This window comes from Sminthopsis crassicaudata, chromosome 5 (genome assembly GCF_048593235.1).
Source record: "Sminthopsis crassicaudata isolate SCR6 chromosome 5, ASM4859323v1, whole genome shotgun sequence".
In the NCBI taxonomy this organism is placed as follows: domain Eukaryota; kingdom Metazoa; phylum Chordata; class Mammalia; order Dasyuromorphia; family Dasyuridae; genus Sminthopsis; species Sminthopsis crassicaudata.
Genome location: NC_133621.1, coordinates 238,003,901 through 238,023,049, shown reverse-complemented (window position 1 = coordinate 238,023,049; position 19,149 = coordinate 238,003,901). Strand labels below are relative to the sequence as shown.

Below are 19,149 nucleotides of genomic sequence, written 5' to 3'. Positions count from 1 at the left end.
TTGCATTATAGGATCCATGAACAGTAGACATCCTAAATTCATTTGGTCCAAATCAGAATTTACTGTTTTTCTTCCTAAGCTTCCTCTGCCTTCCCGAATAGCAACTTCATCTTCCCAGTCCTTCAGATTCACAACATAGAAGCCATCCTAGCTAGATTCCTCACTATCTCTCATCCCTCATATTCAAACTGTTAGCAAGGCCTGCTGATTTTATGTTTGCATCATCTCTCAAATATACTCTTTTTTCTCATGTAACACTGCCACCACTCTAGTGTAGGCCCTCATCACCTCACACTTCTATTACTACAATATCCTACTAGTGGGTTTCTTTACTCCATTTAATCATAAAGTGATTTTCCTAAAATACAGGTCTACTCATTTTACAAACTTCCTGTTCCTCTCCCCCAAAAAAATCATTGGTTTCCAGTTGCTTCTAGAAGCAAAGATAAATTAGAGTGTTTGGTAGTCAAAACTCTTAGTAATATAACCCCCACAATAACCCAATCTTCCTAGTCTTCTTACATCTTAGTTTCCATCACATAGTTTTTTAATCCCAAAGTGGTCTTTTGTTTTAATGACCTACAATAACTTAACATGCCTTTCCAAAAAATTCCTACTATTTTGACCTACCAGTATTTGATTGAGAAGTAATTCATTATATAATGAGCAAGGGATTGTAAGTAGCACAATACCATGGACACAGCATGCTCCAGATACATATTTATTAAGCATTTGAAATGATTTGAAAATTTATTCGATTTGAAATGATTTACTGACTGCTGTGGGGCTAAATGTCTATCAGAGAAGATCTAGTGGGGAGTATATTGAAGCTAGTTCACACTACCTCTTGTGATTATTAAATTTTTAGTGGCAATATTAATACCTCAGAAATAAGCAAATGCTGCAGCATTAGTACTTTTTTGTTGTTGTTGTTAATTTCTAGTCTTCAAAAAGTGATGGGGAAAATATTAATAATGCAGATTAAACTTAAAGGCATGTTGTGAGTATACTGCATACATTTTCTAGAGAACTAGTTGCTAAAAAAAATTACCAACATTAAACTAGGCCCAGTTGCAACTTAGAACTGGAAATAAAACACATACTTCATCTAAAGAAGCAGTTTAAAAAGAATTCAATTCAATTCAACATTTATTAATCAAGTGCTTTGACTTAGGTCCTGTACAAAGTATTACATACACATACAAAAAGGCAAAAGATAGCCCCTGACCTCAAGGAACTTACAATGTAATAGGGAAGACAACATATAAGCAAATATTACGTATTATATGTGTGTGTATACATATACATATATATATACACAAGATAAATAAGAAATAATTAAAAGAGGAAAAGTATTAAAATTAAGAAATAATCCTTCTTAAGGCTTCCCATAGAGTTCAAATTTTAATTGGGACTTAAAGTATGCTGGGGAGGTCAGCAATCAGAATAGAAGAAGGAAAGTGTTCTAGGTATGGGGGAGAACTAGAAAAAAATTCCCAAAGCCTAGAAATGGAGTGAATATCTTGTCCATTTTTTCACAATTGGTTCAACTGTGGTACATCTAGGCAGATCAAATTTTACCCAAACATGATTTATCTGTTTCTATTACATGCATGTAGATTGAAGTAGAAGGCGTTGATAATGATATCAATAATCTTCCGTTTTGTTGACTAATTAGGAAGGTGTCAATCAAATTGTCTCCATTCATTTTGCTCTCATTTTAGTAGAAATTGTAGAAAACTTAAAGCTAGATATGAACTTAGAAAACATCTTATTTAATCCCTGAAAATTATATGTAAGGAAACCTAGAGAACAAGTAACTTGTTTACTAACAGCTTATGCATATGTTCACACACATATGGAAATATATATACACACATGTGTATACATACTATATGCTCATGAAAACAATACCAATTATGAATTTTTTTTAAAATTTCAAACAGATAGATTCCAATGGTGACTTGCTTATTAAAAATGCCCAGCTGAAACATGCTGGACGTTATACTTGCACTGCTCAGACAATTGTGGATAATTCCTCTGCATCAGCAGACCTTGTTGTTCGAGGTAAGAGTTTTAAGACTTTTCTATTAAAAACACCAAATATATTTGATTTGTATCAATTCATGATATTTTCCAGTGGAAAGTTTATGTACTTATGTTTTAACACTGTTGATTCTTGAAGACAGCATTTTTTTTTTACCTCTACTTAATAATCTTTTATGTCTGAACCAATAATAGATAATACTGATTTTGTTTATTTTACTAAAACTGTACTGTGTAGATGTTTATACTACAAATGTCTATGTACTCTTCTACTTAACTAAAAATTCTCATTTACTAATTTTTCAGCAAGTAGAAAATATAAATTTTAAAGGAATAAATAAATATACTAGCTGTATTTATTCCTGGTCTGATTATTTTATATTTTTCATTAAAGCTCAATGCTTTTGTATTTTACATAGATAGGTATGCCTTAAAGAAATCTTATTTCCTTTGGCTTTAGCCACAGTTTCTTTGGGTACTAAAATTTTTTAAGTACCTTATCCTTAAATATTGCCATTTTGAAAACCAACCAACTGGAAAACTTGCCAAGGTAAGATAGCTATAGATTTTTAAGTAGTTTATTTCTTAGGTGGCTATTCAATTCTGAGAAGAAGCAGCATCTGGCTGGCATATAATAAATCATTTAGTAGTTAGATTATGGTGAGGCTCTTTTTGAATAAAATCATCAGGAAAAATCTGCTTTCCTTTCTAAATAGCAGCTTCAGTCATGGCGTAAATTAGAATAGGTTATATTGAAATGGACTAAATTTAATAAAATAAGATTCTTACTCCTTGCTTATAGTCTAGTACAGGAGATAGAAGCATAAACAAAACTACAATAAAAAACAGGTATAAAATATAGTAGTAGACAGTAGATTTATAGGACCCTTTATGTTTCATTGTTCTATGTGGGGAATTCCCAATTTGTAAAATCCTTTCACCAATCCAGAGTGGCAAATGATCTATAATTTCTAGTTTTAAATCTGTTGCCTGTGGCGCTTATAAATTAAAGGACTAGATAATGGCAATTTTGAGAACGTATTATTAAAGTATACCTAAAGCCTGAATTTCCATGAAAGATAAGTTTGGAAGCCAGTAGTATACACATGTACATGTATTTTCATCTAATCTTGTTGCTTTGTCAAAATTTACTATTTCATTTAATTAGGAGACTTTTACATTACATCTTTGTCTTATTACTTTGTCTAATCATTTCCCTCTTTGGATAATATCATCTGTATTTGACCAAAAATACAAATTAAAGTTATAAAATATTTATATTTGCAGTCTATATAATGATAACCCAGAGATGATCCAGTATCAATCTATTATTTCTTTATCATGTACTTACAAAACTTCATGAACATAGGAATTTGCTATAAAAGAAAAAGAAGAGACATAGTTATAACAAGGTCATGTATCATAATGTTGGGAAAAACTTCCTTAGCTCTGTTTGATTCCAGACATGAATCATATTTGACAACCAATCATGTAAACACAGGGTATTAAAAGCAAGTCTCAGGTTTAACCTAGTGGGAAAATTTCCTTTTCAAAGAGAAAATAATACAACAGGGCAATAAAGTCAAGAGGATCCTACCTTAAATCATGTCAGGATCTTTCCCCAAAACTTTCCCCAGGAGCAGTTTTTTAAAAACAGTTTTCAGATTTCAGCACATGCCATTTTCTACTATTGGCTTTATGACAGTTCAGACAATTATTCCTGTAATCAAAAGTTAAAATAATAGTAAATAAGAAATCCCAAGAATACTTCTCTTAAGTAGCAAAATTTCACTAAGCACAACTTAACGGTTTGAAAATCTTTCCTGATAGTTCTTTAACAGTTAACATTTAATTTTTATGTTTAAATAACATGTTTAATGTTTAAATCATCCTCTGCACTTTCATAATAGTCCAAAAATTTCAAACAAAAATTCAATATTATATAATAAGTTTGTTATTATCTTTTATAATAAAATATCTCATTAAATATTTAGCAGTTTTATTCCCTCACTTTAAAAGCCCAATTCATAATCTCACAGAATCCAAATTGAAAAGGGAAGTTATTTTGCCTAACAATATTTTTCTTACAAAGGTTTCTCAAATTTCACAATTTAGAAATACAATAATAACACAAACAATATCATGTATTTAAAACATGAAAAAAAAACTTCAGATGACATTAGTTCAGTTAACTACAGTTCCAAAGTATCCCATATAAAAATTAATTTTATTACTTTTGGCATTTAAAATCCACTTTAGAGTTATCAGACATCCAATTAAGGAAATAATAAAGGGCTTCGCATGTCTTTCACTGCAAATACTTTACAATCATTATGTTATTTTGATAGGTGCCATTATTATTTCTCTCTTTACATTTCAGAAAATGGGCTAAACAGAAATAAAACAACTTGCTTAAGATTATGCAGCTAATAAATTTAGACAAAGAGAATATAATTGATAAGGTAAAAAAAGAGATAGTTCAAGATAAAAATAATTAACAGGAAAATTCTTGTTTTGGGAGAGGTTAAAAGGAGATAATTTGAGATACAAATGATTAAGAGAAATTCCTGTCTTATTTACAAATATCTCCGGAACTTCTTGGATAACATCTCTGTGCAAATGTTGTTTTTATGACCCTAGTTATGTATAAAAGGAAGTTCTAAAAATGGAATCCTCACACTTGGTCTATACCTACCTGCCTTGTGCCCGCCATCTGCCATCCCCTTGCCAGGCAATTTGGCCTTTCTGGAGGCCAAATGCCTGTCTATCTTTTTATTATCAATAAAGACTTTGTTTTGATACAGCATTGAGTAGCGACTTCATTTGTTACTGAACCTGCCCTTGGTTACTTTGGTGAAGGAGAGAGAGGTTAATTACTCCTCATCATAATCAAGTTTCCTTATATTTTTCCAGCATTTTTTTTTCTATATCTTCATTTGGGAACTTATTTACAATAAGATAGATTAGCAAAATCAAAAGGAGAGGATCTCTGAACTAGTGATGGGAGGGATGACACCCTAGATCTTTGGCTTAAACAAATTTTTCTCTTCAAGGTCAAGAAAGAGTTAACAACAGGTGACTGTAAAGTACAGACAATATGCCAATTTTTTTTTTTTCCTTTACTCTGGGATGAACTAGCTGCTTTTCTTTATTGTACTAAAACAAGAAGACTAATTAATCTTCAGGGAAAAAATTATTTAAATGCCATTTACTTTTATATAATTTAATAAATAAAAAATTCTTATTTTTCCTTAATACATAGTGGAACCCCAAATTTATTAAAATATTTCAGAAAAGAATGAGTTTCTGGAATTACCCCAAATCCCAGGAGTTCTCTCTTGCTATTTTGAAATTAATTAATTTCCAAACTCCTTTAATCTGTTATGATTTTTTAAAAAAGCAATTCTAGGGGCAGGTAGGTGGCCCAGTGGATAGAGCACCAGCTCTGAATTCAGGCGGACCCTAGTTCAAATCTGGTCTCAGACACTTAATACTTCCTAGCTGTGTGATCATGGGGAAGTCACTTAACCCCAGCCTCAGGGGAAAAAAAAAGTGCAATTCTATTTGATTATCCAAGTATGTCTTTATTTCCAACATAGCCAAAATTTAAATGATAGGAAAAAAAGTTATCTTACAGAGTTTTTTTTCCTTTATTTTTTTCCCCTTTTCTTATAACCCAGTCTTCTACAGAAAGCTTAAAGTGGGCATCAGTCCTGCTGACTGGGACAATTGCTTCAAGTAGAAAAGTTAATTAATCTTTCTCATTGTTCTCAACTCTTTGGCTATAGCCCTTAGCATTTTTTCTGGTGGCTGTATTTTTTTTTTTAAGTCTTTCAAGGTAAGGGAATATATAAACAATACAAACACATCACAGCATTTTCCAAAGACACAAGCACAGGATCATTCTATCTAAGCTTTTCTTGAGAGAATCTTATAAAAAGTATTTTGCTTGGTGGTTTCAAGTGGCCATTTATTAAAAGCATACCATTTGAAGTATTTAATTTTCTTGCTGGCTTCATGAAAATATTTTTTAAGGTAGTTAATTTGATCCCAATCAAAAGTACTCCAAGTTAATTAACATTATCAAATTATGCCAATTAAGAAACTTGCAAGTATCTATTTCAAAAACTAAATGCTGCCAATTTCTTTGGTGACTCATTCTTGTTACCAAGTTTCCCATATTGTATCCAAAGGGAAATAAACACATAGGTACCTGATTTAGGAAGTCAAGAGACTTCAAAAAGAAGAGATGGATGATCCTTTCTGCAATAGCAACAACCAAAGTTTCAATCTTCCAAGAAGCTTAACCAAAGACTTAAATCTTGGCATAAGAGAAGGAAAATCCTCATTGCACTCTTCAAGTGCAAATGGAGCAGACTCCCTGTAGCTGCATTACTTCAGGTCATTCTCAGGGCTATGAAGAAAGCACTTCTGACACTAGTTGTTAACTCTGAAAACAAAAAACCAAAGAGTCACACAGTTTTGTAATTACTATTAACTCTAAAAATACCAAAGAGCTCAGACAGGTTATCACTTCCACAATCAACTCTGAAAAATTAAAAAAAAAGAAAGACAAAGTAAAATTAAAGGCTAACATCAGTCATAAGCAAAAAGTTTACTTTATTTTCTTGGAGCAGGGAAGCTAGATACACTGCCACATCCTTTTTTGAGGAGGATACCCAAGGCAGTAAGGCTAAACTTATATCTATTGAACTATTGATATATTTTGAGCTATTGATATATCTCTATTTACATCTATACACACATACATCTATACACATATACATCTCTATCTATCTATCTATCCTTCTATAGTATTTGTGGTTAGACAAAAAATCAAAAAGTGTAGTGTTGCAATAGTGGTGACGCATAACTATAATAGTGAAAGGTTGTCAAGTGGCAAAACATCTCTTTGTTGAGGGCTACATGTCTGGTCCTGTTGGCATTTGCCTGAACTCAGGGACTATTAGTTCTGTGATTTAGTTGGAGCACAGTTCATCAAGAGGATGAGCACAAAGGATTATTGTTATTCCAAGCCCAGGGTAATGTTTGCTTGCTGGTCTTTAAGCTCTGGAAAACAAGGGTGTCTCCTAATAATAAATGAGAGGAGTAAAAAGAGAGGGGTGGTCATGGCGTGAGGATTCTTTTTCCTTTATTCTGCTTTGAATTGGACCTATTCAGATAGACAGTGGAGGAAGCTCCAATTCTTAGTAGCAGAAAAGAGAGCTAGATATAGATTTAAGACTACCTGGGAGCCAGGAGTAAGATTATGAAAACAAACAGACCCAGGGAATCTAGTGGAAACTGTGTGTAGTAGGGAGCAGCACAAGGACATCATAGGAAAGAACAGAACAATAGTTGCCTCCTGGGAACTCAAGCTGCAACATTTAATGAACTTGATAGAGGAAATTCCACACATAATTTGTATTTATTGATTTTAATCCCTCTTCTTAATTTCCCTATTTCTGTAAAAAATACCAATAACCTTCTAGAGTTGTGATAGCCCAGGCAATAAAATTCAAGACAGCCAAGGTGTTGGTAATTTAGAGAACGTTTTATTACTGGCTGAGACCAGGACAGACTCAGTAAAGTACCCTCTGGAACAGAAGTAGGGATAGGTTTATAAGCACTCTAATTCAGTCTTGTGGTTACACTGTTAAACAGTGACTCGACTTTCCACTTACAGGGGGGAAGATATAGGGGGCTTACAATGGCAGTTGTTTGACATAGATTATTTTGAGAGAGATCAGGGTTATAGAACATCATCAGGCATACCAATTTCCCCAATGTTCTATCTCTTCCTCCCGTTCTTTTTTTTTTTTTTTCTCATGGAAAGGAATTATCAAATGATCATTCCACATATAAATCCCAAGAGTGAATCAAAATCCCTATACATAACAGACCAGTTAAGTTTCCTAAAAATCCCTCAAACATAATAGTAATAGTTACACAGTTTTAACAACTCCATCCCAAATCTTAAACATACAGTAATAGATGATCCAGGCAAAGTTTAACAGTCACTCATCAACCATTCCCAAAGTCTTCCATAGCAGTTCAAAGCACACTAGAAGCAGGGTCCAGTCCTTGGTTTCATTTAAAAACTGCTGCAGGCTGAGAAATGATCGGAGGCTCTCATTCCATGCAGACAGCGGGTGTGCCTCACTGACAATCAAAGCTGATCAAAGCTGATATAGGTCCTAGAAGCAAGTCAATACCTGTAATTTGACCAAAATCTAGAACAAAAAAACCAAAACCCCCCACAAATCTAACAAATAAAGATGAGATCAGTCTCAGATAGAAAGACTCAGTTCGCCAGATTACTGCAAAATATGAGGAGGCCAAAATAGATTGGCCAGCAGCTTCCTATGTGAAGAGATGAGTTTACTTTACAGGACATGCTGCAGCCTCAAGTCTCAACAGCAGTTAGGTCTTACAGACCTCTGTTAATTGTCCTCTTATCATTTAGAAACCTTAAAAAAAACCAAGGTGCAAATATCCAGTAACAGACAGATGACCAGGCTAAATACTTATTTGCCCAAGCATTTAGGATACAATGATTACATATAATCAGACTGAAAATAGCAAGGTATGATATAATTGAATTGCATTAACAATTCTATTGACCATTGCTCTAATTGTAGAGATCAGTTACAGGAGGAAAAATTGCAAGAACATAACTATTACATAACATAAGTGGTCAAAATTCAACCTTCAGTACATACTTTAACCTAGTTTTATCCCAATCAATTGTCCCACTGTCAGAAGGTGGAGCCTTAAAACTCCCAAATAACATTAACCAATTAACTATAAGTCCAAGAAAATTTACCTCCATAACAGATTCCATTAATCAAATTTCTGCTAAATCCTAAACAGTTTCTACCATAACCTTAAAGTGATAACAGGAAGAAATTTGTTTCAACAAGTTCACAACTTAAACAATTATCATATTCCAAGTAGATGTTTCATAAGTGAACATTATACATACAAATCAGTTTGCTTTTAAAATACCCATTACATAGAAAAAATATCCCAAATTGCATATTGCCTATAACAGAAACATTTTCAAAAGGACAAAAAATATATTATTGCCAGAGGCTCTTTAAATGACCTCAGGATGACCCAATATAATCAATTTAAAACTCATATAGAATGTCCAAATACCACATAAGAGAATCTGAAAGATTCTTAAAACAGCAATTAAACTTTTAGAAATAATCTTACCAAAGTAGGGATCACATTTATGACCATATTCCTCAAACAAGAAACAAATATTCAGTCAATTATCCTAAAAGTAAGCCTGTCCCTTTAAATCAGTTTGCTACACTGGCAGTAACTTGATTAAAAAAAAAAATGGCAGGAACACACACTTGGGGGGTGAGAGGAAAAGAGGATTCCATGTGGCTACCCTTCCCCCCATTCCTGCACCCCTGGACAAAAAGTCCCTCAGGTTCCCCACTCAATTTCCTACATGGGAATCCTGCTCAAGATTTAGCCCATCAGTTTATTTACTTCCTCCCAATATCAAGTTTCTTCCCAAGTCTATCAGTTTCCCAACTTTCTTCTTCCCTCATGCTACATACTTAAACAATCTCCAACAACTTTCCTAGGTGGACACTCTATTGCTAAAGTAGCAGAAAGCAATGCAGGGGTGGGGGTGGGGGTGGGGGTGGGGGTGGGGATGGTGAGTTGAATCTCTCCCCCACCTCTTCTTCCTAAGGCCAAAAACCTTTTTCTTACTTCCTAAAACCATGCAAACCTTTAATTGCTCTTACAAGTCAATCCTTTCTAAATCACCTGCATTCCTCTTTCCTTTTCCCTTCAAAACCTGTAAGATTCACACTATATAGTAAATAGCTCAAAACTCCACAAAACCCACACATGTCCAGCAGAGCTGGATTTAAAGTATAACTTATGTTAACAAATAAACCGAATTAAACCAAACTTTTTTACAAAAGGTTTTTTTTTTGTTTGTTTGTTTTGGTTTGGTTTGTTTTGTTTTGTTTTGTTTCCTTTCCTTTTCATTTCTTTTTTTGCCGGAATGTTTGCCTGACAGCAATTAGCATCTCTCTCTCTTATCTGTCCAGGAAGCTTTTATGGCCTGGCCCAGGCTAAGTTTGTATTTCATTGTTCTTTTTCTACCTCTTTAGTAATAAAGATATCAATATTCAAACAAATTCCAAGATCTTATATTCAGAATAAACAAATCTAGCATGCAAAGACAATAGCAAAATTATATTTCCCATAATTTCAGAATCATCTCAATATTCCTAATCAGATGTTTTCTCCTACCTAAGTTTTGATCAGATAAGGTTTTATTGCCCTGTACTCTTAACAGGCTCTGAAGACTGCTTTAAGGGAAACACTTTCCTGTCAGTTTAAAATAGCCAAGTTCCATTTACTTACAAATTAGTACAATAGGTTAAAAAGTACAACAGGTTAAAAAGTTTAAAATCACAAGCAAATTTTCAAATAACCAATTCCAAAATTTCTTAATCATTGTTCTTAAAACTTAACAAAGCTTTTAAATCAGCAAAACAGACTAGGGGCTTTTTCTAGGACCCCTGCCCCCAGATAGAAGTTTTTTTCACCTTGAACATTTTTCCCTCCCAGCATCCAAATGGAGCTTCTCTAAACTTCCAAGCCTATTTAGTGCATTTCTCTGCCTTATCTCTTGCAAGCTTGCTAACTTTTAGCATAGAACAAAATGCAAAGCAAACAAACATACACATAGACAGAGCTCTATTTTCACTTTTACATTTTTTTAAAGTCCTATTATTTTTACTTACGAATTAGTCAAACAGATTAAAAATGGGCAATTTTATCTTAAATCTTTAACAGGGTTTTTCAACCAATCAGACAAACTATACAAGACACACAAGGCAAGGACCACAACCAACAGAACAGACAGACAAATCACACAGAACACCCAGGACACAGACTGCAACCAACAGGACAGACTAATCACACACAGACAGAAAACATGGAACACATATTTCCAGGGAACCAGATTAGACTGGACCATCACACAGCGTCCTGTGGAGGTCAACAAGGGCTTTGATGTTGTGTCCAACTTAGTCAGATACAGGAGTACTCACCAGACCAGACAGGCAGCTGCAAAAATGATTAAGCAGCTGCAGGGGCCTCTCAAAATCTTATTAACCAGAACTGTCTTTTAGAATGCTCTATGCCAATTTTGGACCAAATTCACAATTTGGGTTTCACTCTCCTGGTCCACAGAAAGAGATTACTGGATACTAGGGGCTGAGGAAGGTCTCTTGGTGGTCACCCCCTAGGATCCATAACCTTCCCCCTCCAGGGAGAGGGGCCTAGCCAAAGGCTTATCTCGGTAGGCTTGAAGTGTGATAGCCCAGGCAATAAAATTCAAGACAGCCAAGGTGTTGGTAATTTAGAGAATGTTTTATTACTGACTGGGACCAGGATGGACTCAGTAGAGTACCCTCTGGAACAGAAGTAGGGACAAATTTATAAGCACTCTGGTTCAGTCTGGTGGTTACATTTGACATTAAACAGTGACTCGACTTTCCACTTACAGGGGGGAAGATAGGGGGCTTACAATGGCAGATGTTTGACATAGATTATTTTGAGAGAGATCAGGGTTATGGAACATCATCAGACAACCATCCTTATGGAATAGATAGTCTTCATTGTAGATCGAGCACTTTTGAAGTGCAAAATACCTCTTTTAATATAGCTTGAGCAAACATTTCTCTCTGAGCCCAAGGCCCTTTGACCTAAAATTGATGGAGGGTGGAAAGGCCAATCTTTTGTCCATTTCAGAGTCTCAGCTTCATAATCCCATCTCACATGTCAAATTAGTTCCCAAAGCTTATCATTTCTATCTTCACAACATTTCTCAAAACAATCCCTCCTCTTGACTCATAGTACCTCCAGTACCTTAGTTCAGACCCCCACTACTTCTTGACTAAATTATTGTTGTAACATGCTAATTGATTTCCTTGCCTCATGGTGTTCTGCATTCCAGTTTTTCCTATACATGATTTTCAAAGTGATTTTCCTTATAAGCAGATCTCACTACCTGTTCAATCCAACTCAAGTGGCTCCTATTTTGATTCCAGGAGAGAATATAAAATCCTCTCCTTAGCTATTTTAAAGTCCTATGTAACCTGACCTCAACTTCTCTCTTTCAAAGCTCACTGGATATTGTGCTCTCTCCTACACTCTTCTATCTAGCTTCTTTCTATTTTTTATTCATGAAATTCAATCTCTTATCCCCTTGATAATTTCTTAAAATATGATGTATCTAGTCTCTCTCTCTTTCTCTCTCTCTTTTGATAATAGCTTTAAGTCAGTCCAATAATTCTTAAATTATCTGTCTTGGATCTATTTTTCAGGTGAGTTGTTTTTCCATTGAGTTATTCTTTTTATTGAGATATTCTTGGGGCAGCCAGGTGGTGCAGTGGATAGAGCACCAGCCCTGAATTCAGGAGGACCCAAGTTCAAATCTGTCTCAGACACTTAACACTACCTAGCTGTGTGACCCTGGGCAAGTCACTTAACCCCAGCCTCAAAAAAAAAAAAAAGACAGAGATTCTACATTCTCTACTATTTTTCATTTTTTAGAATTTGCATTATTGTCTCTCAATGTCTCATGAGGGAATCAGTTTCCATTTGCCTGATTCTAATTATTAAAGAATTATACTTTTCAGTAAGATTTTATAACTCTTTTTTTTTTCTCTCCAGTGAATTTTTGTACCTCTTTTTTTATGATCAGTTCTGCTTTTAATGAGTTTTTCTCTTCAGTACAATTTTATGCCTCTTTTACCAAACTGTAACTTATCTTTCACAATTTTTTTTTACTTTACTCTCATTTTCTTTCCTAATTCTTTTTGGGCTTTGGTCCAATTAGCATTTTTCCTTGAGGCTTTTTGGTAGCTTTTTTCACATTGCTATCTTCTTCTGAATTTATATCTTAGTGTTTCCTATCACCATAATAGCTTTTTCTGGACAAATTATTCTTATTTATTTGTTTCCTTGCTTGTTTATTTTTCCAGACTACTTTTTGAGCTTTGAACTTTGTGTTAAAGTTAAATTCTGTCTACTGTAGGATGGGGAAACACTATTCTAAGCTTCAGGCTTTTTCATGCTATTATTTTCAGAGATAGTTCTGGAGGTCTGCAAGTGTTTCTAAGGTTGTATAATTCTGGAAAAATTGTGGTCACTGCTATTTGGAGTCTTTATCTGGGAATGGCCTCTGCTCCTTTAAAGCTGCAAGCATTAGCACTCTACTTTGGAACTATGACCAGGGCCCCTGCTCCCTTGTGACCAAACACCAGCACTGTTCTCCTTCCCAAAACTGTGACCCATAATTGTGTATAGGTAATAGAGTTGTGCCAGCTCATATTCAGTGTCTGCAAAGAGTCCCTCATAATCTCTTTTTGGCCAACTGTCTGACCCCCTTGTCACCTCTGGGCTGAGAGCTCCTGAAGCTACTGCTGCTGCTGTGGTGGTTAGCATCTTACTTTTTATTTATTTATTTTTATATTCACCAGTTTATCATTTCTTACACCACACTAATTTTCCAACTTTATACTGTTTAGTTATTTTAAAAAGTCCAAAACAATATTGATTAATATTGTTGACATATAGTATAGTTTCTCTATTTTTTTTCTTTTGATTAAATCTATTTTACTTTTAACTTTGAGAGCATGATTACTAATCCTGCTTTTTTAACATAATAAATTCTACTCCTGATCTTTGTGTTTGTGGGTATCTCTCATTTTTATAATATTTCCTAAAAATACCATATTGTTGAGTTCAGATTTTTAATCTATGATCTGTTTCCATTTTGCGGGTGAATTCATCCAATTTATATTCTAAGCTATAATTACTAGTTTATTTTCCTTCCCATTTTCCTTACTATCCTTCTCATCCTTTAGCTTTCCCTTCCCACTTCTCTGCTTTGCTTACACTTCTCACCCTATTCCTATCCTCCTTTACTCCTCCTCTTTACTTCTGCTCACTGCCTTACCCTACTATTATTACTTAATCTTCATCCCCTCCAAAACCTTATCTTCTTCCCCATCCTCTCCTTTTCCCTTTTTATTTCTATCTGAATTTAGAAGATTTTTACAGCCTTCCAAATCCTTCTAAAATCTCTTTGAAGTGTTGATTGGTGGATTATAAAATATAAACTACATGAAATACAAAGAAATTTAGCCAAAAATAATTCCTAGATTTTTCTGGGAAATAATATGTCAAAATATTGTCAAAACATTCATTGTCAGAAGAGATCACTAGTGCTTCAGAAATTGTAAGACACACGAAAAGGTTAAATGATTTTTATGGTGTTTACCATCACTTACTAGAATTAAATTGTCAAGATAAACCCCTGCAAATATAGGTTAATTTTTCATAGGAAATATGCCTAAAATTTCAATATCTGCTATCATCATCTAATAAGTCATCATCTATTAGGATAACAGAGGAAAAGTGGTTAGATTTCCCCCCAGACATGGACAATAGAGAAGGAAATTAATAAACATAATCCAGATATTTATAATTTTTTCTCAAAAACATATTTATTAATATAGCAATATAATTGTTGGTTAAAATTAATTGCACATATAGTTCCATTGTGAAAATACCCCCAAGACTGGAATAGCTTAAAAAAAAACAAACGTATCTTCTTTTTCTAAAAAACTGTTTGTGGTAACAGCATAACTAATTGAATGTTAGCTTCATTTGCTAGGCTAATTAAATTAATAAATGCTTTCAACTAACATTAAATTGTCTCTTCATCAATAGAACATATTTATTCCTTTAGTTCTGACACTACTTCAGGCTGTAGAAAACCTTGACTTATGCATGAAAACTTGTCATATCACCTGTTCTTCTTTACTCAGTCTATTCCAGAGACATAGAATGACATAGAATGTTTGTACACATTTACTTACCATTACTAGCTCTAATCACAATTCAGAAAACCTGGCCTGCTACACATACGGTTTCCTGCTCCTTGGCTGAGCTTATAAACTTCCCCTTCAGCCACAATCTTTCCTTTTTTCAGGTCAGAGCAGAAAAGATGAAGAGAAAATCATACTGGATCCCTTTTTCCCGGTTTGTGCAAACCTGCCTCCAACCCCGTGATCGTTTCCTACAATCAGGATTATGGTTACTTGGATGACTATGTTGTCAGTCCTCCACTCACCTTTGAAGTTCACTTTTTATGAAATATTTTCATATGCTAAAGATCAATATAAAATTAATTCATATCTACAGTTTCTGGAATCTCTACTCCCTTTCTCTCACAAACAAAACAACAAAAGATCCTTGGACCTTTTAAAACAAATTAACCCTTTCCTCTTCTGAATTTTTTTAAGCATATTTTGAAAAGACATAAGGTTTACACTACAATTCCATGAAAGTTTTCCCATTGCTTCCATTTCTACTTATTTAAATTCTCCTTAAAAATATGTAACAAAAATATTAATGAACATAATTCAGCCACTTAAGATTTTTTTCTATTAACTATTAGCTTAGCCTGATAACTTCCCATAACACAAAGTAATGTGAAAGTGGCATGTCTCTGTAATTTTATCTTTTAAATCAAACAGCTGAAGAACTGATTGAGTGTCAGAGAAAAAGGAGAAGGAATAAATCATATTGTTATAAAATTATCTGACTTAGGCTTCCAAAATTTATCTGAAAAAACTGTTTATAAAACTAGAAGTTACATACTATTATATATATGCATACACACACACACACACACACACACACACACACACATGCACACTCACAATACTCAAAGCCCAAAATAGGCATTGCTATTTAAAAGACATCAAATGTTAACAAAGAAAAGTGATTTGGCAAAGTAATAAATTGCCAAGAATTTTCCATAGCTATAAAAGTTCTAGCAAGTAAGATGAAGAAATGATGGTGGATATTATCATCTGAAAGTGACATATTTACACAATAGTATTTTGTAGTTGATTATAGCAATATACATATACATATATATATTGTCTTCACATTTCATTTTTATTGATTTTAGTAATCTTTATATTTTTTACTTTAAGAGGGCAGGATAATTCCTTTTTCTTTCCTACTTTGGTTAAAGTAACATTAATGAAAGTTATATTTTTTTCATAAGACCTATAAAAGCCATATATTTTTTAGACATTGTATGCATTTATGTAAAATATCAGTCATAGCTCTTCTGTATGGAAAACTCCCAGATAAGAAAACTCTTATCAATGAAGATTAGCACATTTTCTTCAACTTACTGTCCTGCGAGAGTTGCCCTAAATAACTAAGAAGTTAAATAAATGCCAAAGGACCACCCAGCCATTGTGTATCAAAGGCAGGACTTAAGCTGAGGATAGCTATTCACTAAGTTTCCTCAGTAAGGATAGAAATTCTCACTAAGCAGTGTGGATTATGGCTCTTAAGACTCAGAGAAAAATGAATTTAATTTTTAAATCACTTTTAGCTATTATTTTTAGAATTCCCTTAGTCAAACAAACAAAACATGGTTGCTTAAATGGCCAGGAGATATTATTTGATTTTCTTTCAAAAGTTATTTATGAATTCTATTTGCAACCAAATAAACTTAGTTTGGAAAACCAAACCAATTGCTATTTTAACAAACAATTTAAAATTAATTTGAGAGTCTGTTAATATCACAGTGGAGACTATAGCATGAATCGTCATGAAATACTTCTTCTTATATAACCCATAATAGATATTCTTTCTTGAAGGCAAACATAAGTATTAATTGGGGGGGGGGATTATAAATGATTTGAATGATGAGGAAACTGCAATGACTATAAGTGGAGACAGCAAAAGAGGAACCATTTTTTTAAAAAGTCTATATTCTCTAAAAGTTGTGAAAATTGGAGGGAAGGATGGCTCCCTTGTTTTTAACATCATTCCTGAATAAAAACAAAAAACCAATTAGGTTCATTTTCATTAATTACACCAAACTGCTAGAGTTTCAGAGAGGAAAATATGTGTACATTGCAACTTGAAGGCCAGATGAAAATGGGAAATAGTTATGCATCATTGTAATTTTTTTCAGGATATATTGAGACATCTATATTTATATCCATTCCTATTTTCAAATGACCATAGTAGTCTTGAAAAAGCTCATAAAATTTCTTCTTCAATCATTATGAAAGTGACATTAAGAAAAACTGGTCAGATTGCATACTAATAGCACTTTTTCCCTCCCAGAAGTTTTACCATGATATTTAAAGGTTAATTTTCTTTAAAATTAAAAATCTTAAAAACAAAAAAAAAATCTTATGTAATTTTTTTTCTGAAGATTTTCAAACTTTCAATAAAAGTTTATTTTCAGAGTTTTGGTATTTCTTCCTGGAAACTGAGCAGAAAAAACGTCATAGGTAGAGTTTGTATATGTATGTATGGAGGAAGAGAAAGGTTCTTTGCTTCTTTAAAATATGTTGAAAAGTTTTCTTTGTTATTAGTTGATGTGGGAATAGGGGAAGGATCATTTTTAAAGATGCTTGGAGAGACAGAGAGGAGGGAGAAGAGATACAGTACAATTTGGGAAAACAGTTTAATTGCTGGAGTAACTGAATTAGTCTATAGTTCTTTATAAGACCAACTATGTCAAATTCAATGATATGAAAGAGATTTTTCCTCATTAATCTCTTAATCCACACATATCCATAATAGCCTGGCAAGATTCCAAAATCTCTAGCAGTAAAAGGATTAATACCAAAATGTATCTGTTTCTTCTTATTTTCCTCATTCTTTAGTGAAAACTAAAAGCATACTTAAATAACTTTTATCACTAATTCTTTCCCCCACCCCATATAATTTATACATATGTTTCAGAGGCTGTAAAATTTTCAACTCCTATTATCTAATAAAAGGGAAATAGGTTAAAAATTTGCTTCTCTGGTAATAAATTTTATATTTTTTTCTCTATTCATCAAGTCCAAATAACTAACAACAATTAAACTGTTCACAATTTGTACTATATTTTTTCTCCTCCACCTCTTCCTAAGTATCTTTTAAAATGATGATACTTCTCTCAATTCATTCTTGTTAGTGTGCTCACTCTTTCAATGTGTACTCACATTGTGAGATTGAGTCTCTAGAACTTCCTTATGGATATCTATTTCTAGTAGTGTAATTCAATGATTCTTCCACCTAAGTTCTCATTAATAGCTTTTAGAAAAGCTTTTACTCAAAATGGACATGTCATGAAAAGTAGTTACAAAGCATACCTCCCAAAACAAACAAATCCTGAATGCAGTCCCCACCAAGTCTAGCTTGGGGAGAATAGACACACATTTAAAGAACTATGGCAGTAAGGACGATATTTAGAAAACTAAATGACTCACAACTCTGGAATTGTAGGACCTTGATGCTCTTCCTCTCTCTAGAGAATACTCTCAAAATTCACTACATGGTATCCCTACTGGAGAAGTCAAGTTCATTGCTTGGATAAACTAGGCAGATTGTTTACCTGCTGAATTGGTTCTTCACAGGGTATGAAAAATTCTCTACTGAAAGAGTCAATCCACTAGATTCTCTGGACAACTATAGTCTCCACCACCTCCAGCCTCATACTTAACTGAGTATTATTGTTTTCTTTTGGTGGAATACTGTTGTGCTCTTTCAGAAAGGGCAAAATTGCAAGCAAAGGGCAAAATTAAAGAGTGGTTCAGGACTTTCTTTTAGGACCTCCTTCAGGACCTTGGATCTGAGGCTTCTCCCTTCCCAGAGAAGCAGAAGAAAAGGTATCCATTTTCAAAAATTCTTTCTGTTAGTGTGAGACTTCACCTTAACTTATGGTGACAACTAAGAATATTTCCTAAATTCCTGCTGGATATATGCAAATGAGTCACAGAAGTATGGGTGTGGGAAAGAATGGAGCAAGTCTGTGCCCAGGAGGGACAAATTCATTATCTCAGATGGCCTTTTCAAATCCAGTGAAGCTTATTTTTGTAAATCTGGAAGAAATTCACTATTACATTTCTTTAACCTTTGCCTTTTAGGGCTTTAAACTTTATTGAATCCTAAAAAGGTCATATCTTCCTGTTGGAATTTGATCCTGAAATTCTTGGAAGTTTTTTTTAACTCATACAT

At 33.6% G+C, this 19,149-nt stretch overlaps 1 protein-coding gene across 2 annotated transcripts in view; it reads left to right on the top strand.

The window, feature by feature from the left end:
• Nucleotides 1–19,149, top strand: part of CNTN1 (contactin 1) — a 207,580-nt gene that overhangs the window by 120,358 nt on the left and 68,073 nt on the right. The window contains exons 14-15 of one of the 2 annotated variants that reach the window (XM_074270572.1): nucleotides 1,947–2,067; nucleotides 15,095–15,695. In XM_074270572.1, coding sequence (XP_074126673.1) covers nucleotides 1,947–2,067; nucleotides 15,095–15,174 — 201 coding nt within the window. In that variant the 3' untranslated portion in view covers nucleotides 15,175–15,695. Of the gene's footprint in view, nucleotides 1–1,946; nucleotides 2,068–15,094; nucleotides 15,696–19,149 lie in introns of those variants that run through there. The other variant, XM_074270571.1, reaches the window with a different exon arrangement.